The sequence below is a fragment of the Notechis scutatus genome, chromosome 2, assembly GCF_049901735.1.
Source record: "Notechis scutatus isolate UNSWTSFEM ecotype Mainland chromosome 2, rNotScu1.2, whole genome shotgun sequence".
NCBI classification, from domain to species: domain Eukaryota; kingdom Metazoa; phylum Chordata; class Lepidosauria; order Squamata; family Elapidae; genus Notechis; species Notechis scutatus.
The window spans coordinates 49,882,524-49,907,112 of NC_142010.1; the positions used below are offsets into that span (position 1 = coordinate 49,882,524).

Consider the following 24,589-nt stretch of genomic DNA (forward strand, 5'->3'; position numbering starts at 1 on the left):
CTGAATGGTGGGGAAATTGAAGGATTTATATTCTTTGCATTATTGTATTCTTTCTATTCTCTACCATTCAGTCAGAACTGAAGAAGCTTCTTGGATGGGAAGCAAAACATCTTCAGGGTAAGACGGAGAAAGTCTAGTTGTCTTTTGAAAAAAGCACCTTTGGGTCAAAGAGGAACAGGAAATCCAGAAAAATGCACAATACTAAACAGGAACAAATAAATTCCTTAAAAAGGAGAAAAGCTTTAAGAACTGTGTTCGATAGGTCCGCACGCGAATGAGAGGCAGGGCACAGCAGGAACAGTAAGTAGTCTTTATTTAGGTTCAGTTCAAAAAGCTGCATGGTCGCGGCAAGCGCCGGCTTAGCTTCAGCCACTGACGGGACATTGTTTCTCCCACCAGTGGCTGAGCCAATGAGTGGAGTCTGTTAGCCGACTCCACTCCTTGGCCATATTTGGTCATATACAACAAACTGAATAGGGATGAACAAAAACCTATTCCACTGGATGAAAAACAAAAAGGAAATGTTTAGGAAACGGAAATGGGGCTGTTAACTAAAGACAATGAAAAACTGATAGCTCAGACTTGAACAATGAAATTATCATTTTTCTATTCCATTCAAGCTAAGACTCAGGACGAGATAGGGCTTATGAGGAACGCAAACCATGATGGGAAGGGAAGTTTAGAATATGTTCCTAACAGAAGACAAGACGGCTAGCCATCTCTTACATGGGGAAGTTGTTGGAGTAATAAAGGAAAATAGGAAGAACACAGAACTGTACAACACTTTCTTTGCATCTGTCTTCCATCAGAAGAGGGAGAGACCTGTTCCTGACATAACTGAAGAAAAAGTGGGAAAAACACAACTGAAGAGTGAAAAGTATATTAAGAACTCCTCTTGAAGAAATTCAAGACTTCAGAGTCATACTTCTAGGTGACAAATGAACTGGCAGGAGTGATAAAACCTGTACTGTAATCTTTACAAATTCCTGCAGAATCAGTAAGGTGCAAGAAGATTGGAGAAAGACCAACTTGGTATCAGAGTAGGGCTAGAGGGAGGAGTAAGCCATTAGAACAGACTGTCAAGCACTGTGTCTGCGAATTTTTAGAAAATAATGCTACCATTATTAGGAGCCAGCATGGGATTGTCAACAAGTCATTTCAGAATAATTTATCTTTTTTTAATGACAGTGTGATAACTCTGATAAACAAATAGAGAGCACTGTGAACAAGGTTTCTCATTATATTCCTCTGGACAAGACAGATAAATGTATTCTTAACAGTACTATACTTTGGTGGTGGATTTTCAACTAGTTGAAGAATCACAAACTAAAAATCACACTTAAATGGATTTGTATTGTTCTAGAGGGAAATACCAAGTGGAAATTTCCCAGGGCTCTCTGCTTAGCCCCATACCATGCAACAATTTATAAATGCCCTAAAGAATAGAGAAGAATGGATGCTTATTCAATTTACTGTACAGATGACACCAAGCTAGAGACTAATATCTCATAGAACAAAATCACAATTAAAATTATAGTGACAGGTTTGAAAATCGAGACAAATTCAGCAAGAAGATGCTCAAATGTGGCTAGTGTAACGTCTTGCATCAGGAAGGAAAATGAAATACGTGGCTATGGACTTGAAGAAACCTGCCCTGATGGTGCCACATGTGAAAATGATCTAGGAGTAGTAGTGTGATGTAGCAGCTACACAGTACTATACTAATGATCTAGAAGTAGTAGTGTGATGTAGCAGCTACACAGCACTATACTTGGGTTAGTAAACTTGGGGTGTGTTCACTGAACCATTGCATACAGAATCAGGATATAATGGTTCTTCAGTACTCTGATTCTTTCACAAGGGATGTAGAGAAGCTGAAGTGAATTCAGAGGAGAGCTACTAGTATGATATGGGATCTGGACACTCTTAGAAGGGCTAGATATGCTTAGCTTGGAAAAGAGGAGAGATTGATTACCACCTATAAATGTCTAAAACTTTATACTATGCAAGAGGGAGAAGATCTATTCCATGTTGAACTGAAAGCAGCACAAAAAATGTTGAACTGAAATGGAAATAAATGAAATTAAGGCTGAATATTAGAAGAAATTCCCTCACAATAAAAAGCTGTTTAGCAGTCAAACAATCTACCTAAATCATTAAAGGACAACCAGTAGTTGGGAGGGCTGGTTGATTTTCTTGTCAGAAAAATTGTTTAGTGGATTCCTAAATTGAACAGGAATTGGATTACATGACCTATAAGATCCCTTCCAACTTCCATCTCCATTTGGGTAGATCAGTGCTGTCAAACTCGTGGCCTGCGGGCCAGATACATCATGCACTGGCCAGGCCTATGCCTGGTTTAGTGAAGGGGAAATAAGTCGCAATACGTCACATGACGCCCCTGGGGTAGATGATATGTTTGTGTGTGCTGGATACATACAGATACACACTATGACAAAGATCCTTTATATTAAAACTAAAAGTTGGTTTTCAAACTAGAGGAATAATGTGCAAAAGCAAGATGGAAAGTCTGCATGTAATATAGTAATAATTGATCACACAAGCATTGATTGTACTTGACTATAATAGGCAGCCTTTGTCTGTAATTATTAACTCCATTTTTTCCTAGAGCTGATTATGCCTAAATATACTGTATTCCAAAACCCAAATCAAACCTGAGAGGTCAGCAGCAAGGGGATGATAAGGGCATCCTTTATTCCTTCTATCAAGAGCAACCTTGTTAAACAGGAAAATGTGATGCTAATTTTGGCAGAACTGATTGTACTAAATTAAGGGAATACTGCATGGTCTGGAAAAAAGAGAGTAATGGATTAGGTGACATGGGAAACTAGGAGTTTGAGGATATCAGGTATCAGATGTGCTAGAAATGAGGGACTAGTCATGTCTCGAACAAATCCAACTGAATCAACCTAGTACTGCAGAATATGACAGTAGCAAAGGTAAGAGGATAAAAACAATACAGGCATTCCTCGACCTATCACTACAATTGGGTACAGAATTTCTCTTGGCTAAGTACACCCTATTTTATGACCTTTTCTGCCATGATTGTTAAGTTAAAAAACTGCAGTTAGTGAATCATGTGGTCTTTAAGCAAATCTGGCTTCCTCCACTGACTTTGCTTGACAGAAACTGGCTGGGAATGTTGCAAACACATGACCCCAAGATAGAAATAGCACTTCAACTTATATAATGCTTCACAGTGCTTGTACAGCCCTCTCTAAGCAGTTTACAGAGTCAGCCTGTTGCCCCCAACAATCTGGGTCCTCATTTTACCCACCTCGGAAGGATGGAAGGATGTGGCAGGTGTCATAAATACATGCCAGTTAATCAGGTGACTGTGGGAGTGTTGTGATAGTCGTAAGTGCAAGGACCAGTCACAAGTCACTTTCTTTAGTGCCTCTGTAAGTTCAAATGGTGATTAAGTGAATTTGTGTACAATAAGCCAAGGACTATCTGTGTTCATGATTGAAATGATCAAAGGCCTGGAGAGTAAACCAGATGAAGAACGCTGCAGGTTTTGGGTTTGGCTAGTCTAAAGAAAAGAAGAATTAGGGGTGACATGATAGCAGTATTCCAGTATCTGAGGGGCTGCCACAAAGAAGAGGGGGTCAAATTATTCTCCAAAGCACCAGAGGGCAGGACAATGGATGGAAACTAATCAAGGAGAGAAGCAACCTGGAATTAAGGAGAAACTTCCAAACAGTGAGGACAATGAACCACTGGAACAGCTTGCCTTCAGAAGTTGTGGATGCTTCATGCCTGGAGGATTTTAAGAAAAGACTGGACAGTCACTTCTCTGATAGGTTCTCCTGATTGGACAGGGAGCCGGAATAGAAGACGCCCAAAGTCCCTTCAAGGTCTATTCTAGTTTTCTAGTGTCAGTTATGACCCAAAGCCTTTTCTGAATAGTACATGGAGATGTATCCCATGGATGCATCTTGACACTTTTCTTAAGAATCACATACCTGAATGACAGTCTCTCTGATCCTGCATCTGGCTTCCCACAATGGGGAGCCAGATACACTTCAGAAGTACATCAAAAAAACCATACATAAAAGCAGTTATTGTTATTTGCTTGCTCATGATCTGAGCAACTGGTATTCACTACAACAAGCATGTTCAATATTATATTGAGTCACAAATGACCAATCCTGATTAATAAACTTTTCTTTTATAGATTTCGCATAATATCCCTGCAAGGATGACAAGTTTCATTTCATTTCATGGGAACAAACTCCTTAATTTAGCAAAGTATTGAGTGAACAATTTGCTTCTGTTTGTTCTGGATTTCCCACCACTCTTCATCATAGAAAGGTCCTCAGTTCAATTATCATAAAATAATAGATTATCAGTAATTTGTATTGTCAAGGAATGAACTATATACAATGCTATAGTATATATATTTAATTTAAATGGAAACTTAAGAAGCCAGAGCCAAGAAATACAAGCCATCTATCATAATTTCTATAACAGCCATTCTGGACCAAAACAAACACTAAGAACTATAAAAAAAAATACAAAGATAATCAAGGTGAGATTCCCCTTTCCCCAAAACTCAGCATTTATATCCTCTTTTGAAATTATGGACATTTCCCAATTGATATCAGTCCCCATGTATATAATACAGTGTATACTAGCCTATGTTTGGAGCTGGCAATTGAACTGCAATTGTGTGGACTTGGCAACCTTAAGGCAAAAGCACTTTATGACTCCATTGTCAAGGACACATCACTATCTTAACCGAGAAAGTGGCTCATGTAAACTTTTATATAGAGAATTAAATAAATAAATTAAAGTAGACAATAGGTAGATTTGGACTGTCATATTTTCTAAATTGTTTGTTAAAATTCTGGCCCTAGGAATTGACATTATTACTCCTTGGTGCTTCATTCCCTTTTGCAAAGTTTAATTACCCTTGTGGTGGCGTACTAAAAAGCTACAAGTAAAGAAATGGTGTACAGTACAAGTACAGGAAATCTTACTAATCAAGCTGAGCAGAGTGTGGTACAACTGGAGGCCTAACCTATAACAACTGAAACAGCAAGGGGTATTTACTTCTTGTTTTCATTGCTTTTCCATACTGTGAGGCATCCTCTTCAGCAAGATTTAGGAGGAGGAGGAGCTAGAATACTCAGTATCTCCCAGTAAATAATTTGAATCATTCTTTCCAGAGAAAATTAATTAGGTATATTTCAACTGGGACTTCATGGATCTAGTAAGTCAAAAGGAGGTAATTTTGGCAGCTGCTTATCCTGTTATCTTGGATTCTTTCCAGCCTGTGGAGGTGAAGAATATAGGGAGAGTATGTAGAGAATTATGGCTACCATTTGCTTATTCAGCTTGCCCCTGCTAGTTAATTAAAATAAAATTAAAATAGCTAACAGGAGGTAGCACTGCAGCTCAAGGTGTGCCTGGATAATTATCTAGGTCCAATACTAGGGAGAATACAGTACTGAGACAGCTTTGGTACTCTTGGTGAACTATCTTCCATCAAAAGCCAGATATGAAGCCCTCTTGGATTTTTGATACCACCAGTCATTGTATCCTATATCACTGACCACCTGCTAGGATTAACTTTGGAACCTTAGTCACTACCGGTTGGGTGGGTGATTGCACACGCACACGTTCCCCCCTAATGTGTGCACCCCTAACAAGTCAATCATCTGAGAGGATGAAGAAACAGAAAGCTAGGAGCAATTCTCCCCATGCACTTTTCTGTCTTTTATCCTCTCAGCTGATTGTTGGAGGCTTTTTTCCCTCCTCTCAGCTGGAGGCTTTTTTTTTTTTTACTGCCAGTTTGGCTGAACCGGTCCAAACTGGTAGCATACCACCACTGCTTTGGAAGCACATTTGGCAATATTCTAACCCTATTTTCTGAATTGTCTCCTGACAGTCTAGAGAGAAATTTGTGTCTCAGCCTTTGAACTGGCTAGCCTTGGAGAAGAAAAAATGGACAATATCATTCAGTATAGCCTCAGTTTAATTTGTTCCTCAAAAATTAACTGTAATGATTTCCTAAAGGAAATTCTACTGTTTTTTTTTATATTGTAGAGAAACAGAGAAATTGAAATTGTATGTATTTTTTTCCTTTTTAATTTTTTTTTCCTTTTTAAAAAGCGCTGCTGTGCAAACTCTTCTCTGGACAACACCAAAATAGGACAACACCTACTTGAGTGATTTTTAAAATTAACTGCTTTTTAGTGTGCCGATTTTCAATTAGATTCTGCTGTCTGCAAAAGGCTTCTGTTGTTCTCTGCCTTTAACTAATTTTCATTCTCTTACTCTTTACTTACAATCTTATTACTTGAACTGACCTTAGCAACAACTTTATGATCCATTTAATGCTTTCCTATGGCTCCCTCTTTGCTTACCCTATTTGACCTACTTATTAACATTTTTAAAAGATGCTCCTCAATTCTCCAAGTTGCTATCAAGCAATGTTGTCTGTAGAACTGATACTTCTTATTCTCATTTCAATTAAGGCTGAATTAGTCTCTATGCTCTGCAGTTTAGAAGGAATACAAGAATAAAGCAACAGTAGGAGTGATTTAGTGAGAGCCCAGTCATGACTGTTGAAAGGGTGTTCAAATCTTTTGCAGTTTTTCCTATCTAGCATGGCTCAAGTCCATTTATCCAATGTTCAGCTCTCATCCAGTAAAACAAAATGGCTTACTTGACAAGTTGTTTGTGAAAGCAAAGTCCTTATGTGCCATATTTTATAGAAAGAGGAGGAACTCCCCCCCCCGCCGAAAAAGTGCCCCCTCCACAAAATCAATCAATTTTTATCTTTGAACCATCTATAAATGCAGAAGCCAAAATCTGCTATCATATGGAAGTTTGATCACAAAGTTCATAAATCATGTCCCTGGCAGTGAGGGCTAGGGCTCAAGAACTTGCAGTTTGAAACCCCTGGAAGACTTTGAGTTGGATCCAATATTAGCATATTCTCTGTTGGAGTTTTATAATAATTTTTTTAAAGTGCCTATGATCGGATCCAGCATTTAAGAAACACTGTCAGGTTAGTCTCTTCAAAATATGGATATATAATATGATGCATCACGAACAACTTTCGTTGGGGACAACGTTATAGCTATCCCCCCAACATCCACACTACTTGGCCTCTAAAACAAGCAATCCCTTAAGCTCATTCAGGAATCAATGTACCTTCTCTAGCAAAACTTTATGAGTAATGGGAATTTAAAAACCATGGGATATTGAGATCATTCTGGTTAGTCTAAAATTCTAAACCAATATCCTAAAGCAGAGAAACATCAATAGAGACAAATAATACACACACGCATGCGCACACACACACACACACACACACACAGATATTATAAGACAGGACTACTGCTGCAAAAAGCAAACAAATGCTTCTTTCTCAAGGCCCAACCCCAGAAAGCTCAAGAAATTAATGCAACATTAAAGATTATGCAAGCAGACACACATACACCCAATACCACACCTCCATTTCTTTCAGGACAGGGTGGTCTTCTATTCCTGGAAAGAGGACTCTCATGGCATAGGTGCAATAATCCAAAAAGGGGATGCCAGCCCCATCCAAGTCATTGGTCAGCTCATGGATATCAGTCTGCAGCTCGGCAAAAGCTGGGGAGGAAACAGCAGATTAAAAAGGCTGGCCAGATAAAACCTCCCTTTCAAGAACTCAGTGGACTAATACTTCCAATTGTACTGTTCAGCTTAAATGTTATTTAAAGTGGAAATGTGATTAATTCATTAAAATGGTATCATAGCTTACTTAAGTAGGAAAAGAGAACCTAGAGCAGGGGTCTCAAATTCACATCATCACATGACAAATCACAACTTTCCCTTCACTAAAACAGGGGTGGGCTTGGGCAGCACATGACGCATCTGGCCCACAGGCAATGAGTTTGACACCCCTGACATAGAGCAGGGTTAGGGAAATTTGGCTCTTTTAACACTTATGGACTTCAACTCCCAGAATTCCTGAGTGAGCCATAAAAGGTTCCCCATCCCTGGCCTACCATTTTTTCAGTTGTGGGGGAAATCAATTTTTGACCTGAATGGGACTGTTTAATATACAAATGTAGGACCTATAAAGAATATGTCCATATAAAGAATATGTCCTACATTTGTATATTAAACAGTCCCATTCAAGTCAAAAATTGATTTCCCCCACAACTGAAAAAATGGTAGGCCAGGGATGGGGAACCTTTTATGGATCACTCAGGAATTCTGGGAGTTGAAGTCCATAAGTGATAAAAGAGCCAAGTTTCCCTACCCCTGACCTAGCGGGTTCATGTTCCCCAAACTCTACTGGGTAGGGATTTCTTCAATGAAAATGGTTTAGTCTTCTGATACCGAAGAATCAAGTGGCAGACATGGACTAAGACCTCACTGTGAACTTTGACTTGACCTTATATACAAAAAGGTACTAAAAATGTGGATGGGGAATCAAGGCAGTTTTTTTTAAAAGGGAGAAGTGAATCTCTCCCCTTCTTTCAAATGGAACAACCATTTGGTAACAAAGTACTTGCGGAGCCCTTGATGGTCTCTGAACCTAGTTTGCTTGCAGATGTTTCATTTCTCAAGTAGGTAATATCATCACTGGGGTTTACTTCCTGTTTATATGACCTGTATGTAAACAAGGCACAAACCTGATCCTCACTCACACCGATATTACTTAGTTGGGGTAATGAAATGTCTGCAAGCAAACAACTAAGTTCAGAGAGTACCAAGGGCTCCACAGTTCAACGCTGAACCATAGATATTCTCTTCTATTGGAATATAGTTTTCAACTGGGTTGGAACAGTTCACAAGAAAAATAAAGCACACCTTACAGCTTTAAATTCACCTAAAACAAGCCAGGTTGTTTGTTTTTGAGTTCTAAAGCTGGGGAGGGGGGAACTTTAGCTGAAAAAGGAGAGGAATGCAAGGGGGGGAAATCAAATTAATGGCACTTTAAAAGGAAGCTAGAAATGGCAGAGGGCTGTAGGCTGATCAGTTTGATGAGAAAAAACAAACCGTCAGTTTGAAAAGCACACTATCTTATCTGTAACTAGTGGGACTAGAAAAGAGAAAAGGCAGGGAAGATACTGCAGCTTTTAATTAAAAGTAGATCCTTTTATCTGCCAGCTATGGAAGACAAGGCAAAATCCTCTCTCCTTGCACTCCCTCCCTTCTTCTCCAATCACTCTGTCACTATTTCTATCTACAGGGCTTTTTTTTTCATACTACCTTTTTTATTATCTCATTTTAGGAGTCTGCTTCTAAAGCAGCTTCTGGGCCAACTTGGAGTTGGCAGGGTCACAGCCCCAGGCACTGGCTTGTGGTGATAATGGGCAATTAGGTTTTATCAGCAGGATCAGAAACAGTATTCTGTCCAATTTCTCAGCATCTGTCTGTCACATAATGAGAGACCCAGTCTCTCACAAGCAGACTTCTCTCTTCCTTTAAAACTTTTCCTCTTGAAATCTTGCTACATTCCTTCAAACTGTACTAAACAAAACCTTCAGTAAAATTGCCTCATCTGACCTCAAAGCAGTGCCTAAGCTTACACAAGTTTTGGGAGTCGCAAAAGCTATAATGGCAAGTGCGGCATAAACCTGGTTCCTACGGTGTTTTTAAAAAAATCAGTATTTATCTACCTGGCCTGGTTGCCTTACCGATCACAGACTCTTCAGTCAGAATGGCCAATGGTACAAGGGAATTCTGGTAATTACAATTACAATACCTGAAGGAAACCATGCTAAAGGTTTCTGCCTTAAATCATAGTGAATTGCTTCCTATTCATGCTCATATAACACAGTAACAAAACTGGAAGCAGAACAAATCTGATCATTACTCATTATTTGGCAACAACATTGTAGGCTGTTAATATTGGTGGAAAAGATGCCTTCTTATCCCGTCTCAGAAAAACAGGACAACGTATAATGTTCACCTACATCTTTTTGTTTTACTGTATGTTTTAGCTGTTGAGCAACTCTAACACTCTTTTGGAAGGCCCTGAAGATGTGGTTCTGCCAGTGGGCCTGGGGAACCCAGAGTAGGATGGAGCCCATTAAATGGTGGGTAAGAATGTGTGTTGTTGGCAAGACAAGGGGCTATTTTTATTATTATTATTATTATTATTATTATTATTATTATTATTATTATTATTATTATTATTTTATTATTATTTCTTTTATATTGTGTTTTTATGTCCTGTAAACCATGTGCGAGTAGGTGGCAATATAAAATTTCTAAATAAAATAAAATGCACATCTCTAACATTAATTATTTAGAGCTTGTTTTCAGAGCAAATATGCATTTTATTTCTTGTGATCTAAGTAATGCTGAGATATCCCAAAGGTGCTTTTTTCAACTGGATTCTCTGGTTTTTCTTTGAAGACGTTTCATTTCTCATCCAAGAAGCTTCTTCAGCTCTGACTGGATGGTGGGGAATGGAAGGATTCAGTCAGAGCTGAAGAAGCTTCTTGAAGTGAAACATCTTCAAAAAAAATCAGAAAGTCCAGTTGCCTCTTGAAAAAAGCACCTTTGGGACAACCGTGACCTGGATGACTGAGAATTTCCATAGACATAATGCTGAGATACTGAAAGACATGCATGCTTAAACTGTGAGTTGTGAGCCCCCAGCCCAGGGTGCAATGACCAATTCTAAATGGTGATTCCCAAATGTTTTACATTCTGGTTGGGCAAAGTAGAAACACAAACAGATCTGACTCTAGACTTTGCTTTCACTTTGTACAAGCTAGTTGCAGGATTGCCAGAGCAGAAAGAAGCAACTTTTAACAGTGTTTCTGCTTTGCAAATGGAAGGATTGTTGAATGTCAGTCTCAATTTTGCTCACTGCTTTGCCTGCACAAGTCTGCAGTGGGCAGTTATGGTTTGATAATAATCGATGATCGATGATTCCCCAGACTGACAAGGATCACTCAGAAGACTGTTTAAAAACAGCCATGTGTAGGCTCCTTAATTATCAGTCAAGAGACTCATTCACTGGCTCAAAAAAAGGAAATAAAAAGAAGATGAGGAATCTATCTCAATGTATCTTGGGGATATATTAAGAAATGTTTCAATTGCCAGGATTTTTGTAGCCTCCTCTCTTTCTTAACACATTTCTGCTAAGGAGATTTTGTGAGATTCAAGATTGGAAAAGGAATTTATTTCAGCTTTAGGAAGAGGCAAAGAGCATGCTGGTAATCACAGTGTTTGAAAAATTATGTGATATATAAAGATTTAATTTCAAATGTACCGTATTTATCGGCGTATAACACGCACAGGCGTATAACACGCATCTTCATTTTAAGAGGGAAATTTCAGGAAAAAATTTAAATTTCTAAATAAAAACTTTGAAGCACCGCCCGGCCTCCGCTTGCCCTCCGCTCGCACCGCCCGGCCTCCGCTCGCACCGCCCGGCCTCCGCTTGCCCTCCGCTCGCACCGCCCGGCCTCCGCTCGCACCGCCCGGCCTCCGCTTGCCCTCCGCTCGCACCGCCCGGCCTCCGCTCGCACCGCCCGGCCTCCGCTCGCACCGCCCGGCCTCCGCTTGCCCTCCGCTCGCACCGCCCAGCCTCCGCTTGCCCTCTGCTCGCACCGCCCGGCCTCCGCTCGCACCGCCCGGCCTCCACTTGCCCTCCGCTCGCACCGCCCGGCCTCCGCTTGCCCTCTGCTCGCACCGCCCGGCCTCCGCTGGCTTCTTAACATTATATCGGCGTATAACACGCATACATCATTTGCCCCCTATTTTCAGGGGGAAAAAGTGCGTGTTATACGCCGATAACACGTAAGTGGTGTAGTTGCTTCTTACCTAACCTTAGCCACAGTGGAATTATTAGTTCTATTAATAGAGAGGGAGATATTGCACAAATGTATTTATTGTTTTAGGGAGATATGGTGCTTGAAATATTGAGAATCCATGCTGTAGAGCCACAAAACTCCAGACATCCAAATTTTTGTGCTCCAGGTATTATAGTTATAAAACTGCTTCCCCCAAAGCTAAGTCTGAATATAAGTGTCTTTACACCCACTCTGACATTTACTGTAACCCACATTCGTAAAAGCAAATGAAAGGGGTCTTTCAGCAAAAAAAGTGTGACCAAGAATGTATAGGCAGCAATTTTCTATAACATTATTGGGGGGGGGGGGAGTGAATGCTACTGTGATTCTTGTTTAGTAATATAACTTTACCTGCAATTAGGGTGTTTATGAACCATGACATTATGATTAATACCCTTGCAACATTACATTTCTACTCAGATCTTCCTTGAAAATTGTATGGTTCTGTGGTTTCCCGATAGCTGATGGAAGAAACTTGACTTGTTTCAGTTATAGAAAATTATTTTACATTATATGGATGGATCTTTAAAAAATTCTAAATGAAACTTATGCATTTCTTCATGGTCTGCTAAAACCATATGATGTGGACAGAGGGGGGAAAATCTCTATCTAATGTGGTTGTTTCACATGGTTGTAGCCTGCAAACCTAATAGTCTGTATTCTGGGTGCGGGGGGATAAGAAGTTTTAATGTTATCTAAACAACTAAATCACAGAAACTAAACTGGGTAGAATGCTTCAATGGCCCATAAAGGAAACCTCAATCTAGCCATGATGGGGGAAGATTCATTCATTCAGTACCTAACATGATATGTTTGGTGCTTTAAAAAACAAAGAAAATTGAAAGGAACACAGTGATGCAGTGGGGAATGTTGAAACCAGCTTCTACCTGCATTTTTTTTTCTTATGGCAGTGGACTGACAACAATATAAATGACAGAATAACAGAAAGATGGCAGGCATCCTCACCTTCCTTGCATTCCAAGGCCACCCGTGATTCCAAGTTATCCATTTGCAACTGGAGACGTTTAAGGGTACGGTCAGCATCTCGAGACTTCCGTTTGTATGCAATAAGGACAATTATGATGATGAGCAAGAGAAGTCCGCCTCCTCCACCAATGCCAATAATGGCTGGTAAAGTCAACAGATTGTCAGAATAGATCAGCAGCGTCCCTGGAGAGAACTCAAACCCCCCAGCCTTAATCTGGAAGACACAAAGAGAGAAATACATCCAATACTATTGATTGCTACTGCCTTACTCCAAAGACAGACGTTTATTCTCTCTTTTACTTAGTAGACAAGTAGACTGAGCATATTTTGAAACTGGGCAATTGAGGAGATTGTCCAATTTCAAAATCTTGAAAGGAACTATTGACATAAGGACATTATCAACATATACTTTTCCAACTGGTGATCAGAAGCAATTTCTACATATTTTAACACTAACACTAAGAAGAAAAATATACTTGCAACATTGCTTTTTATTCTAGTAATAGCCCAGAAATTCTTTGTACTCAGCATACCATTACTAAAGTCTGTTCTTATCCTCAGTATGCCCATTTCTAAACAACTTCTAGTTAGCACTGGCTGCCACCTTTAAAGGGAAACAAATGTAAAAGCAGGAAAGAACAGGGGTAAGATACTGTAAGATAAGTCACACACTACCAGAAAGAGATTAGATGGGATATAGAATATGTAGGCACACTGCCGATGCTTGAACAGAGTAAACATCAAGTTTGATATCTCATTCAAATAACATTATAATAACACATGGCTTGCAAACTACACTCCTCTGATGGATGAACTTCCTGGAGGACAAAATGTTTTGGGTCCTTTTCAAAAATTTAAAGCTATAATGAACTCCAGAGTAAGGCCGAATTGTTGTACTAAAAACTAATCTTATATAATTCATGCAGATGCTGTTGAGTATAAAGAGAGAACAGGTAAAAAATTCAGAGATTAATGAGATTTTTCTTTTTCTTTCTGAAAACAGTATTAAAAAAATAGACTAAGTTTATGATCCATTTAACTTTTGCACAAACACAGATATAAGTCAATATTGTCAAGCTGCCACATTATTATGTGTTTTAAAATTATGCATACCTGTGTTTACTTTTGTAAGCAACTTTTCTAACACATGTGTTTTGTGCAATTTCATTTAATATGTAGATTTTTTGAGTGATAATTTTGAAACAAGGCCTGTGTAAAATCCATCAAATGAGAATCTGAAGGGTTATTATATTATGATCTGCATCCTAATTTGGAGACTAGTAGGCCATTTTGTTTAAAAAATGATTATTCCAGCATTCCTTCCTCAAGTACAGTTAAGAATTTAATATAGTAGTACATTAAAAAAAGTTTTACAGTGATATTTGTAAATACATTGAAGATGGAAACAAGAAGAGATTTGCTAAGAAACATGGGGGACTGAAGACAGTTCTGCAGAAGTGAAGGCAATAATGTAGCTAAGAACAAATAGTTGACAAGCAGATCAGTTCCTTTGATCCTCCCTGGAGAAAGAGAGGACATGAGATTGTTTGTGTTGGGTTCCCTACAGTTGCTTCTCACAAGCAGATTGCAAGGTGTCAGTCTCTGGAGGATGGGAGAACTGGGAAATTGGGGAATTTACCATTTGGCTCTAACCAGAGTTTTTCAAAGGACATTAAATTTGTATTTACTTTGCTAACCATCTTCAGAAATTGCCTATTAACCATTTTAAATAAATTAGATACTTCAAAATGATAAGTGGAAACATCAGATGTGTGCCGTCAATGCTTCATCTCAAAATAAAATTGTATCTTTATAAACTTTAAGAATTTAAAATACACATCAAAAAGCAAGACAAGATTTGGGCCATAGAAAGTTTTAAACTGATTAAGGGCTCAGAGTATCAATATTTGATTCTGAATATTAAAACTTTGAAATTAATTTTAAACAATAAATGCATTTTCCTAGGAAATACAATATGTTTGAGACATAACAAGAAAACCAACTTACAATGGGGTAGAGAGATATTTTGAGGAATTGCACCAGAAGCATGATTTTTACAGGAAGAAGCAACAATGATCTATGCATCCAATAGTGCTTTAAGTAGTCCTTGAATTATGACCGGTTGCTTAGTGACTATTCAAAGTTAAGATGGACCTACCTGGGAAGTACTTATAATTGAGAATCAAAATCCAGGGTTACCCCACCAACTTGGCCACCTGATCACACTTTAGGTGCTTAGTAACCAGGCCACATTTACTGACATTTGCAGTATTCTATGGTCATCTGTCTGCGTTTTAACAACAGTTTTGTGTTTTATGACAATTTTGCTAAAAACTGCAATTATTTCTGGTTTTTGACAAAACCATGCCCCATAGAGAACCTGTGCTTCACTTAATGACTGTGGATTCGTTTTAGGATTGCAGTGTTCACTTAATGACTGTGGATATGCTTATTGACTGCAGTTATTCACTTAATGACAGCTACAAAAAAGTCCTCTACTGGGTTGGTTACATGACTGATCCACTTTATGATCATGATCAGCAAGCTTCATCATGGTCACAACTTGAGGAGTACTTGTTCTGTAATAACTGAAAATGCAAAGGATTTCCAAACTGTAGTAATGAAAATCAAGGAGCATAGTAAAAAAGTGGGATTAAGATTAAATATAAAGAAGGCCAAACCAAACTAATGACAACAAGTGTAGCAACCAGCCTTAGAATTAATAAGGACCTGGAGTTGTAGACAGCTTCTGCCTTTAGAATCAGCTATCAATAGTAAGGAACTAGCAGTCAATATATATGCTGCAAACAAGAACCTAGTATAGAAGCAATAAATCCTTGAAAAAAATTCTGGATGCTATGTCATATCTGTACCTAAAAACTCCAGAATTATGTAATAATGGTGTTCCCAATGATGATCTATGGAAGTGGAGGTTGAATTGTGTGGTAAAAGGACAGAAAGTGTATTGATTCTTTTGAACTTTGGTTTTGGAGAAGATTTCTAAAAATACCATGAATATCCAAGAAAAGAAGCAAATGGTCATAGAACAAATCAATACAGAGCCCTCATTAGAGGAATAAAAGACCAGGCTGAAATTATCATATTTTGAATATATTATGACAAAGACCCAGCTTTCTTGAGACATCCATAATGCTGGGAAAGGTGGAAGGAAAGAGAAGAGGATGACAGTAGCAAGGTGGACAAACTCATTTGCAATCGTGTCAGATACACCATGGGGAGATCTGATGGACCAGGCTGGGGACAATCATCTTGAAGAAGGTCTATCTATATGGCTGCCAAAATTCAACATCAAACTGACAGCACATAACCAATATATAAAGTTATCTCACAAAACTAAATAAGCAATATGCACAATACAAATAGATAAACAGCATAGTTCTCCAAATAGCAGAATTTATATTTGGAAAGGGAAGGAGGGAAGAGTGACAAAATTCAAAGGACAATGCCTATATTCTGCAACCTTTGTAATTTCACAATTCTTTTAGCAAGGAAAATAAAATAAGCACCTGGTGCTCATTATAAGCCTGTCCAGGTAAAACAAAAATACAAACAGGGTCTTGCCTGACTTGCCTTACCGTCACTTTATGTTGTCCTGTGAGGTTTGGGGATTCACAGAGCAGTTGAGTTTCAGAAACAGTAAGAGCACACGGAGTGTCTCCAATGAGTACAGTGTAGTTTAACCGGGAATTACCAGGTGCTGGTGGGAGCAGGTTACGGCCCTTTAAGAAGAAGAAAAGTACATTTGTTGTTGTTGTTCAATCACTAAATCATGTCCAACTCTTCGGGACCCCATGAATTATAGCATGCCAGGCCCCCCAAAAATGTTGCATTAACTCACTCACTCACCCATCTGTTTGTTTATTTGTTTGTTTGTTGTTTACCCCTTCATTATTTTATAAGTAACTCAATGTAGCAAACATATATAATATTCCTTCCTTCTCCTATTTTCCCCACAACAATAAACCTCTGAGGTGAGTTGGGCTGAGGCAGTGACTGGCCCAAAGTTACTCAGTCAGTTTTTATGCACATGGCCTAGAACTCAATCTCCAGGCTACCACTATAGTCAACTTTATCTTTTTAATTCAACTTTTAACTCTGTTCAGCTTTGAAAAGGAAGTACGAGGAATTGAAAGAAAATATATCAGACTACTGAAGGGATAGGTCCAATAGCTATTCTTGGATGGGGAGAAAGACCAGTAAGAGTGAATATGTATCAAAACCATTAGGTTAAAAGTTGTAGAAACCCCTCCCCTCTGTCCAGTCTGAAGGCAAGCCAATCCATAGGTGCGAAGTTGTTATGAGAACCTCGAGCTGAGAAGGTGCTAAGAAGCTATTCTCAGGCGCCATTTGCTTGTTCCCTCGCAGCTGAGACAAAACAAATGGCCCCAGCCTGTTCCCTCCCCTCTTCCATTCTCAGGAAGGTACCTCAAAGTAAAAGAAAGAACAGAGACAAGGAGAGCTTGTAGCAATAGCAATAGCACTTAAGACTTATATACCACTTTATAGTGCTTTACAGCCCTCTCTAAATGGTTTAACTGGCATCCAGGCCTTCCCCACAAGAATGGCAGCATCCCAACAGGGATCTATGGGGATCTGACAATGTAACTTGCAATGGTTCCCCTCTTCTGTTTTTGAAACTGTAATGGGAACATTCAATCAATATTTTTTCTCTTCTTAGCAATTAAATTTCAATCCTACACTTGTACATTGTGAGTAACACAATCTATTAGATTAATGGACAACGCTTTCCCTGAATGGGTCTGGGAATTCCAAACAACACTTATCAACGTAATGTGTAACTAGTACTTATGTAATAAGACCAGGAACGATGTTCAAGAAGAACATTTGTCTCTAAAACCTGCAGAAACGAGGCTGAATAAATTATTACCTTGAGGATAAGAGGAGAACTTGGCTTGAGCTCCAACATACCAGATGGCAAGGATTCAAACACAGGATCTGGATAATAGATAAAGTTAGTTCTGTTGATGATCAACAAGGCTTGAACATTGTCCATAATAAAGCCAATCTCATCTGGTCGATCACCAAGTTCTGAAGGGCTCTTGACTGGGTTATCAATGGAAGGAGCATAACACACCATGATGGTATCATTGTAGACTGTACAGTTCTGAAATGCAAAGGTTAGCAGGCTTAACCAATTTCCTTTTTCATTAATTTTATCTTATTGCCAAGAAAAAGCAATTTCCTCAAGCCATCTGCCCCACCCTTAACTTTTTCACATAACTAAGCAAGTCTCCCCTCCCGACACTACTGCTAGCACTCTGTCCTCTTTGAGTTGCTGTTCAGTGCTAGCTGGGAAACAGAAAAACATGGAAGGTAGCAACTTCCTTCCGTTTTTCTAGCAACGATGTATTAAAAACAGGAACCAGTCACTATATAGGAAAGGGACAATAAAGCAATCCCTTGGAGTGGTGGGGAAGATGAGTATCTTGTCGGCAACAGGCAGGGAGAAATTTTCGGAACCAGGAGGTTGAATGAAGTAGGAACTCCTGCCAATGTGAACTTCCTTGTATTACAACTCCATAATGATAGCTTTTCTTTTGGACCAGAAACTATGCCAATAATTAATTGATTCAGCTTCTCAAATAGCATGCAGGCCTCATGGCACTGTGGGGAATCACAGATTTAAGCCTGGCAGTCCCCCCCGCCCCCCCCATGTATTGTCATTATCAAATGTAATTAATTCCTAGGAAGAGATGTGCATTTTCCTCCTTCAATAAATAAACCTAAATCAGGAGTGTGTAACCTTTTTTGCTATTAAATTGTTAATTTTAAATTAATTATTAATTAAAATAGATGTAAATTATTTAATTCATTAAATATTATTAAAATTAATAGGTAATGGATGGAGAATTTTGGTAGTTGGTCCACAAAACTTAAAGTTAAATTTTGTGGTGCTATTATCTATGGCAAGTGATTCTGGTGACATATCCTATGATATCTGTGACATGAATTTAGGTATATCAAATCTCTTTTGAAACTATCCAACATTTAAAAATCTGGGATGAGCCTTTGCTGACTTAACTGAGATGAAGTATAACAAGGTACTGCATTTATTCTTTGTTTCAAAAAAGGAGAAAATGCTTCTGGTAAGATTCCTATTTTTTCAGATTTTTATTTTATTATGAATCAAATATGCTGGTTAAACTACTTATTTTACATTCTTTTTCTTCATACCCCTTTAGATTTTGTTCCTATTTGTCCATTCTAAAGAGACATAAATTAAACAATTACATTTTCAACTTATTTAGCTGATTTGAAGGGGAAAAATTAAACTGAATAATAATTAAATTGAATAATAATTTAATTGGATGTAATGGCACATTTCTCCAACAAATGTACAAAACAGAAAAGGGCTAACTTAAATGAACTCAAATTATTGGAACAGAAAGTAAAACTTTAATTTCAGGAAAACCCAGGTGTACTTTGTCATGTGAGACAACAAATGCAAAAATTTGCTTAGATATCAATTTTCAAGTAAAGATTGATTAATGAACTAAATTACCATTGCCCAAACTTGAAGATTGCCATGGTGGTGGTTGTTGTTATTATTACTATTATTTGCTTTCAAGTCACTTTATTGTGACTACCTGGAAAAGTCTCTTTTAGGCTTTTTTGCCAGGTTTTTTGGGAAGCGGTTTGCCATTGCCTGTTTCCTGTTTCCTGAAGCTGAGAGGGAGCGATTGTCCCAAGGTCACTCAGCTGGCTTCATGCTTAAGGGTAGACTAGAGTTCATGGTCACTGGTTTCTAGTCTGGTGCCTTACTTACTAAACCAAATTGGTTCTTTGCTCTCTGCTGTGGTCATTAAACTTCACTCAAAAATAGCACTGTTTCAAGTGCTGCTGTCAATGAAGGACATAGTTTTAAAAAGTACAAGATGACACAATATTTTTCTGCCGTTCTTTTCCCTATACTAATTATGTAGATTTTACCTAACTCTTTTTACATCACAGAACACATCCAAGACATCCTAAGTAGACTGTTCTCATTTCTCAAGCTGTGAATGTGAGGAGCACAAGAAATTCTTTCTCCTTGCACCATTTAAATGTTGACTGTGATATAAGATAGCCAAAGTTTCCATAGTTTTTCAAAAATTTCTGAATTATGCTATACCTGGCACAACAATGCAACAAAACAACTGAGCTTGTCAACCCAAGTAATTATGGTTTTCATGAAATTCTGAAGTCTTTAAGAAATATATTGTCCACTCATCAAAAAAAACAACAACTGAAGGCAGACTTTTGATCATGGCTGCTCAGGCATCCTGGATCCAAGCTCTCCAAATTCCAGATCAGAATGTGCATCCCTAAAACAACTGGAGAATACTACATTGGGTTAAAGCTGGATGAAGGTTTACTTACATTCTCCTTCTCAGCAGTGCCATATTTGGCTCGGATTCTGGGTGCTTTGATGGTGGCCAGGTTGGTGCCCGTCACAGTCAGTAATGTCCCACCACTAGGAAGCAAACAGAAGAAGTCATCTGAAGCTCTTAACGAAGAGAGTGCAAGCAGCCTAAGCCAATGAAACGAAGCATTCCTTTTATTCCAATATTTAGCAGCTCCCTGCTCTTTTAACTTCATGCTGGGAAAAACAATGTCTTTGTGAGTGACTTCAGGCAGTGTTGGGTAAAAACAAACAATTCCTACTCTGAGTTCCATTAATCTCCACAGTGTACCAAGGATGCCCAATATCAGGTTTTGACTCTTAACAAGAACAATAGTTCTTCCTTTTGCCCATTCTGAAATGCTGCCACAGCTAAGGAACTTGGCTGAGGCACATGACTGTTGATTCTTCTCTCCTCGGGATGCTTTTTCGTCCAACTTTTAAAATCTTTATTGGAACAATGGGGTTGTTCAGCTTGCTTTGTCTGTGCGACTGCCGATGCTTCTCTTTCTATCCTTTTGCCCCTCCTTGCTCCATTCAATTTACTTTTATGGGGCGGGGAAAGGTTTGTTGCTTCCCATTTATTATTAGCTTCACCTTAAATTAACTTGGTCCTGAACACAGTTATCATTTTTATTAGGCTGTGCATTTAAGACAAATGCAGTCAACTTCAACATTTAGTAAAATGTTTATTAGAGTGCTTTAAAATAGCACACTCTGTTCCCATTCTATGCCATGTCGCACAACTAGAGATTCCCCCCCTTATATAGCCAAATTTTTTGTAAATAGCTAAACTATTACAGTGCCAGTCTATAAATGATTAGGATAGGGTTTACTCCCAAGTAAGTCTTAACAGCATTAACTGATGCCAAATTTCAGGTAGAAAATATATTATTCCTTCCAGTGTTTATTTTGGAATTCTGTATGGAATCCAAAATCTAGCTATAGAAGGATATATTTCTCAGGCATTGTTTTAATTCTTTTGATACGGATCCATTAATTACCAGTAAAAACACAACAAATAATATGTTTTTCAAATCTTACAGATTCACTTTCATATTGATATTTTGTGAGAAAATGCATGTCAAAAGCAAAGGTCTATTGTCCCAAATACAAAATAATTTTATTGTGGGAAAGAGATATACAATATCAGCAATTTATAAATAATTCCCTGAATTGTCCTCAAATAAGTCATTAAATAAATACAAAACAGATAGAAAACCTAACATTTGTAGGAATTTCTTCTGACTCTTGGTATTGGTATTAACTTCTACCAAAGAGTAGATGTGCAGAATGAAGGGTGCCAACAAATAACATATTATATGGCTATCGTGCCTTCACCTTACAGTATTGATTGAAATAGCTTAGGAATAAAGTTATGATATTCTTCAGTAGTTTTTCTCTGTAAAACATAAACTGCAAAAAAAAAATCAACAAAAAATGGATAATTTTATTTATTCAATCTTACCTTCTGATACTCCATTCAGGTTCTATCTTTTGGATTGTGGGATCCTCAGTATAATAATATGTAACATCAGCACTGCTAAGGACAGCTCGATTTATATGAATGAGGATGGCTGAACTACCTGGAATCTGACCAGATGGGGTCCTACATTGAATTTCACCAGCATTTCTCCTGTGGGACATAGGGAAATGGGGGGGAGGGAGAATGAAATACAATGTCATTTGCTAAGTTTAAGACAGCAGGCATTTTTAATATTGCTATACCATGATATCAAACAAACTGAAGATCCCATTTGTACCAAGCAGGCAATTTGTTCACTTAAGGCAGTCCAAGTCTACTTTTCATCTTCACGATCAGCTAATGAAGCCAGAGGCTCACCTCCAAATAATCACTGTCAGTCAGCTTTTTGCAAAAATGAATCAATGGCTAAAACTGGCTCACTGAAGTATATGTAAGAATACAAATAGCAACATGACTAAATCAACTATAGTGAACAGGTCCTTAATGCCATTCATAATTGTGAGTCTACATACAGGTGCTAAGTAGAATTATGATCTTGCACAAGTAACTCAAAAGAAAATGCAGGTAGAAAATACACAATTGAGTATCTAAAAATGGGATTGCAGTACCTGAAGATCTCCTTTCTCTTAGTTGATTTATTTATCACTCAGATTTATATGGCTGACTACTTAACATGTAATTCAGGGTATAACATCAATTAAAACAAACAGAAATAACTAATGTTTTAAAGACAGCATATTAGTCCCTTAACATTTTCAAGATTCATATATTCATTCAATTTGTATTGGCCTATCTCAAATATATGACTGAGTGTCTTCTTAATTTCCACCAGCAATAAGAGTTCTTATTATAGGATATTCATAACCTAATTAAAGGGATAAATATTTAATATTGATTCTTTTAAAAAATAGTTTAAAACAGTATTTGAAAATGAAGATGATGGGAAGACTTATATAAACAATGTAAATAAATATAATCACCTTATTTCTTGGAAAATGTGAGCTTCTATGTTTTTAAAGAGGCAAATACATGATGAGTTATATGTGTTTATGTAAGGTGTAAGGTAAAAGATATTCTGCTATTTTATTTCAAAATATACTGGGGAGCAAGATACTTTAGCTGTTGCTTAAAAATCCTGGTGGGCAGTGTCTAAATAGCCTCAGTTCAATTTGAGTGTTTGCTGAGGAATAATCTAAATCTGATACCCTTGTCAAATCAATACCTATTTGTTATGTTTTGTCTGCTAACAAAGTTATCTAAGTACTAGTGTAATTCTCTAAAGGAACTAGCACCAAAAGGCCAACAGATATTCTCAAAATACATTTTCTCAACTATAATTCAACAGTAACTGACCAGGCTGAAATTGAAAAAGGGCATAAACCTGTTTGCTGTAACAAAGAATACATTGGGAACACAGCTTAGGACATGAAACAAAACACAAAGGAATTGGGCTAGTAATGAATGATAGTCATCTTTTAATTCCTTTAACCCAGATTGCCACCACATCAAAATTGAGTCTCTGTTTTGTCCTTAAAAGCCCAAATGACTGTGAAGGGGTGTTGATTCCCTTAGAATAGAAAGTTCTAAGAATCACTGAATTAGTGGCAGATGCCTTATTAGCAAAATACCTAAGGGAAAAACCATGAAAGAGAATGGCGAATATTACCTTCCAATACTGTACATAAAATCTTTAACCTGCTCCAACTTATCACCATCTAAATAGCATGACTGTAGCTTATAACTTTTCTCAAAAACCAATACTTTGGATTTAATGTAATTAATTTTCAGTGAATTAATATTCCAGTACTTTGAGAATTTAATTAATAGGTGTTTAAGGAGGAGGTCATTCTGACCCATGACCAGAAGAGCAATAATACAGTAGCAAGAAAATCCTCTTCCTACAACATGCCTTTCAATCTTATAGCAAGCAGTAAGAATTAGATTGATTCTGACCCATCATCTTTTTGGCATCAGAAAGGGTAAACTGGAAGAGAGATGCATAGAAAGAATAGATTTCTCTGACCTCTCCCAAATTATTCTTTCTGAAATCATCCCTGTGAAACCATGTCATCTATAGGTGGTAGCCTGTTTATGTATAATTTAGATTTCTCAAGCCACCTAATTCAACAGCAACCCTGGGCAGTTCTAAGATTGGGGATTCTTCCTGTAACAGCAGAAATGGCAAGCAAGAAAAACTGGTTGGCCCAGAAATTTACTTGGTAACCGAAACAGCAGCATTGATTCCACAGCTTGTAGGCATGGGACAAGACATGTAACATTTCTCTCTAAGCCAGAGAAATGATCTGGAGACTCATCTTTGATAAAAGTTCTCAATGGCTGCGAACATTTATTACTTCTCCCTCTTCCAAAAAAAAAAGGACACACAAGAAAGGTAATTTAACATCACATCCGATACACCTATGGAAAGATATTTTAAAGTTATAAGAATATTAGGAAATCCAATGAATGTTAAACTGGAAGAAGTCCTTGCAGAGCAAAGCATGCTGACAATATAGTAAGTACAAAAGTAAATAAATTCAGGGGAAACACAAAACTTGCAATGAGGCTAAAACTGCAGTGATCCAAAGCAACTGGAAAGATGTGAAAGACCCCTACATAGACATCAAGAGTCTCTTTTTCCTGACTTAAGAAGCATATATAGAAATGCCCAGTTAGTGCCTTGTGCTGTTTTAGAATCTTACTTCTACAAAGCACAGAGATTGCAACCAAAAAGCTGAACTACTGGTAAATTATAATATGAACTTAGCAGTATCACATGAATTATCAGTTTTACTAGTTCAATTTCCATACAGTAATATATTTGAATTTACACATGGAAAAAATGTGGAATGA

The 24,589-nt window shown here is 37.9% G+C and overlaps 1 protein-coding gene across 7 annotated transcripts in view; it reads right to left on the reverse strand.

Annotated features, from left to right (window-relative positions):
* PLXNA1 (plexin A1) overlaps positions 1-24,589 on the reverse strand; it is a 403,477-nt gene that overhangs the window by 56,860 nt on the left and 322,028 nt on the right. For all 7 annotated transcript variants that reach the window (XM_087954683.1, XM_087954678.1, XM_026678138.2 and 4 more), the window contains exons 16-21: positions 21,719-21,886; positions 20,229-20,322; positions 17,737-17,973; positions 16,424-16,567; positions 12,807-13,041; positions 7,487-7,629 (exon numbers count right to left, since the gene is read on the reverse strand). In XM_087954683.1, coding sequence (XP_087810809.1) covers positions 7,487-7,629; positions 12,807-13,041; positions 16,424-16,567; positions 17,737-17,973; positions 20,229-20,322; positions 21,719-21,886 — 1,021 coding nt within the window. The remainder of the gene's footprint in view (positions 1-7,486; positions 7,630-12,806; positions 13,042-16,423; positions 16,568-17,736; positions 17,974-20,228; positions 20,323-21,718; positions 21,887-24,589) is intronic.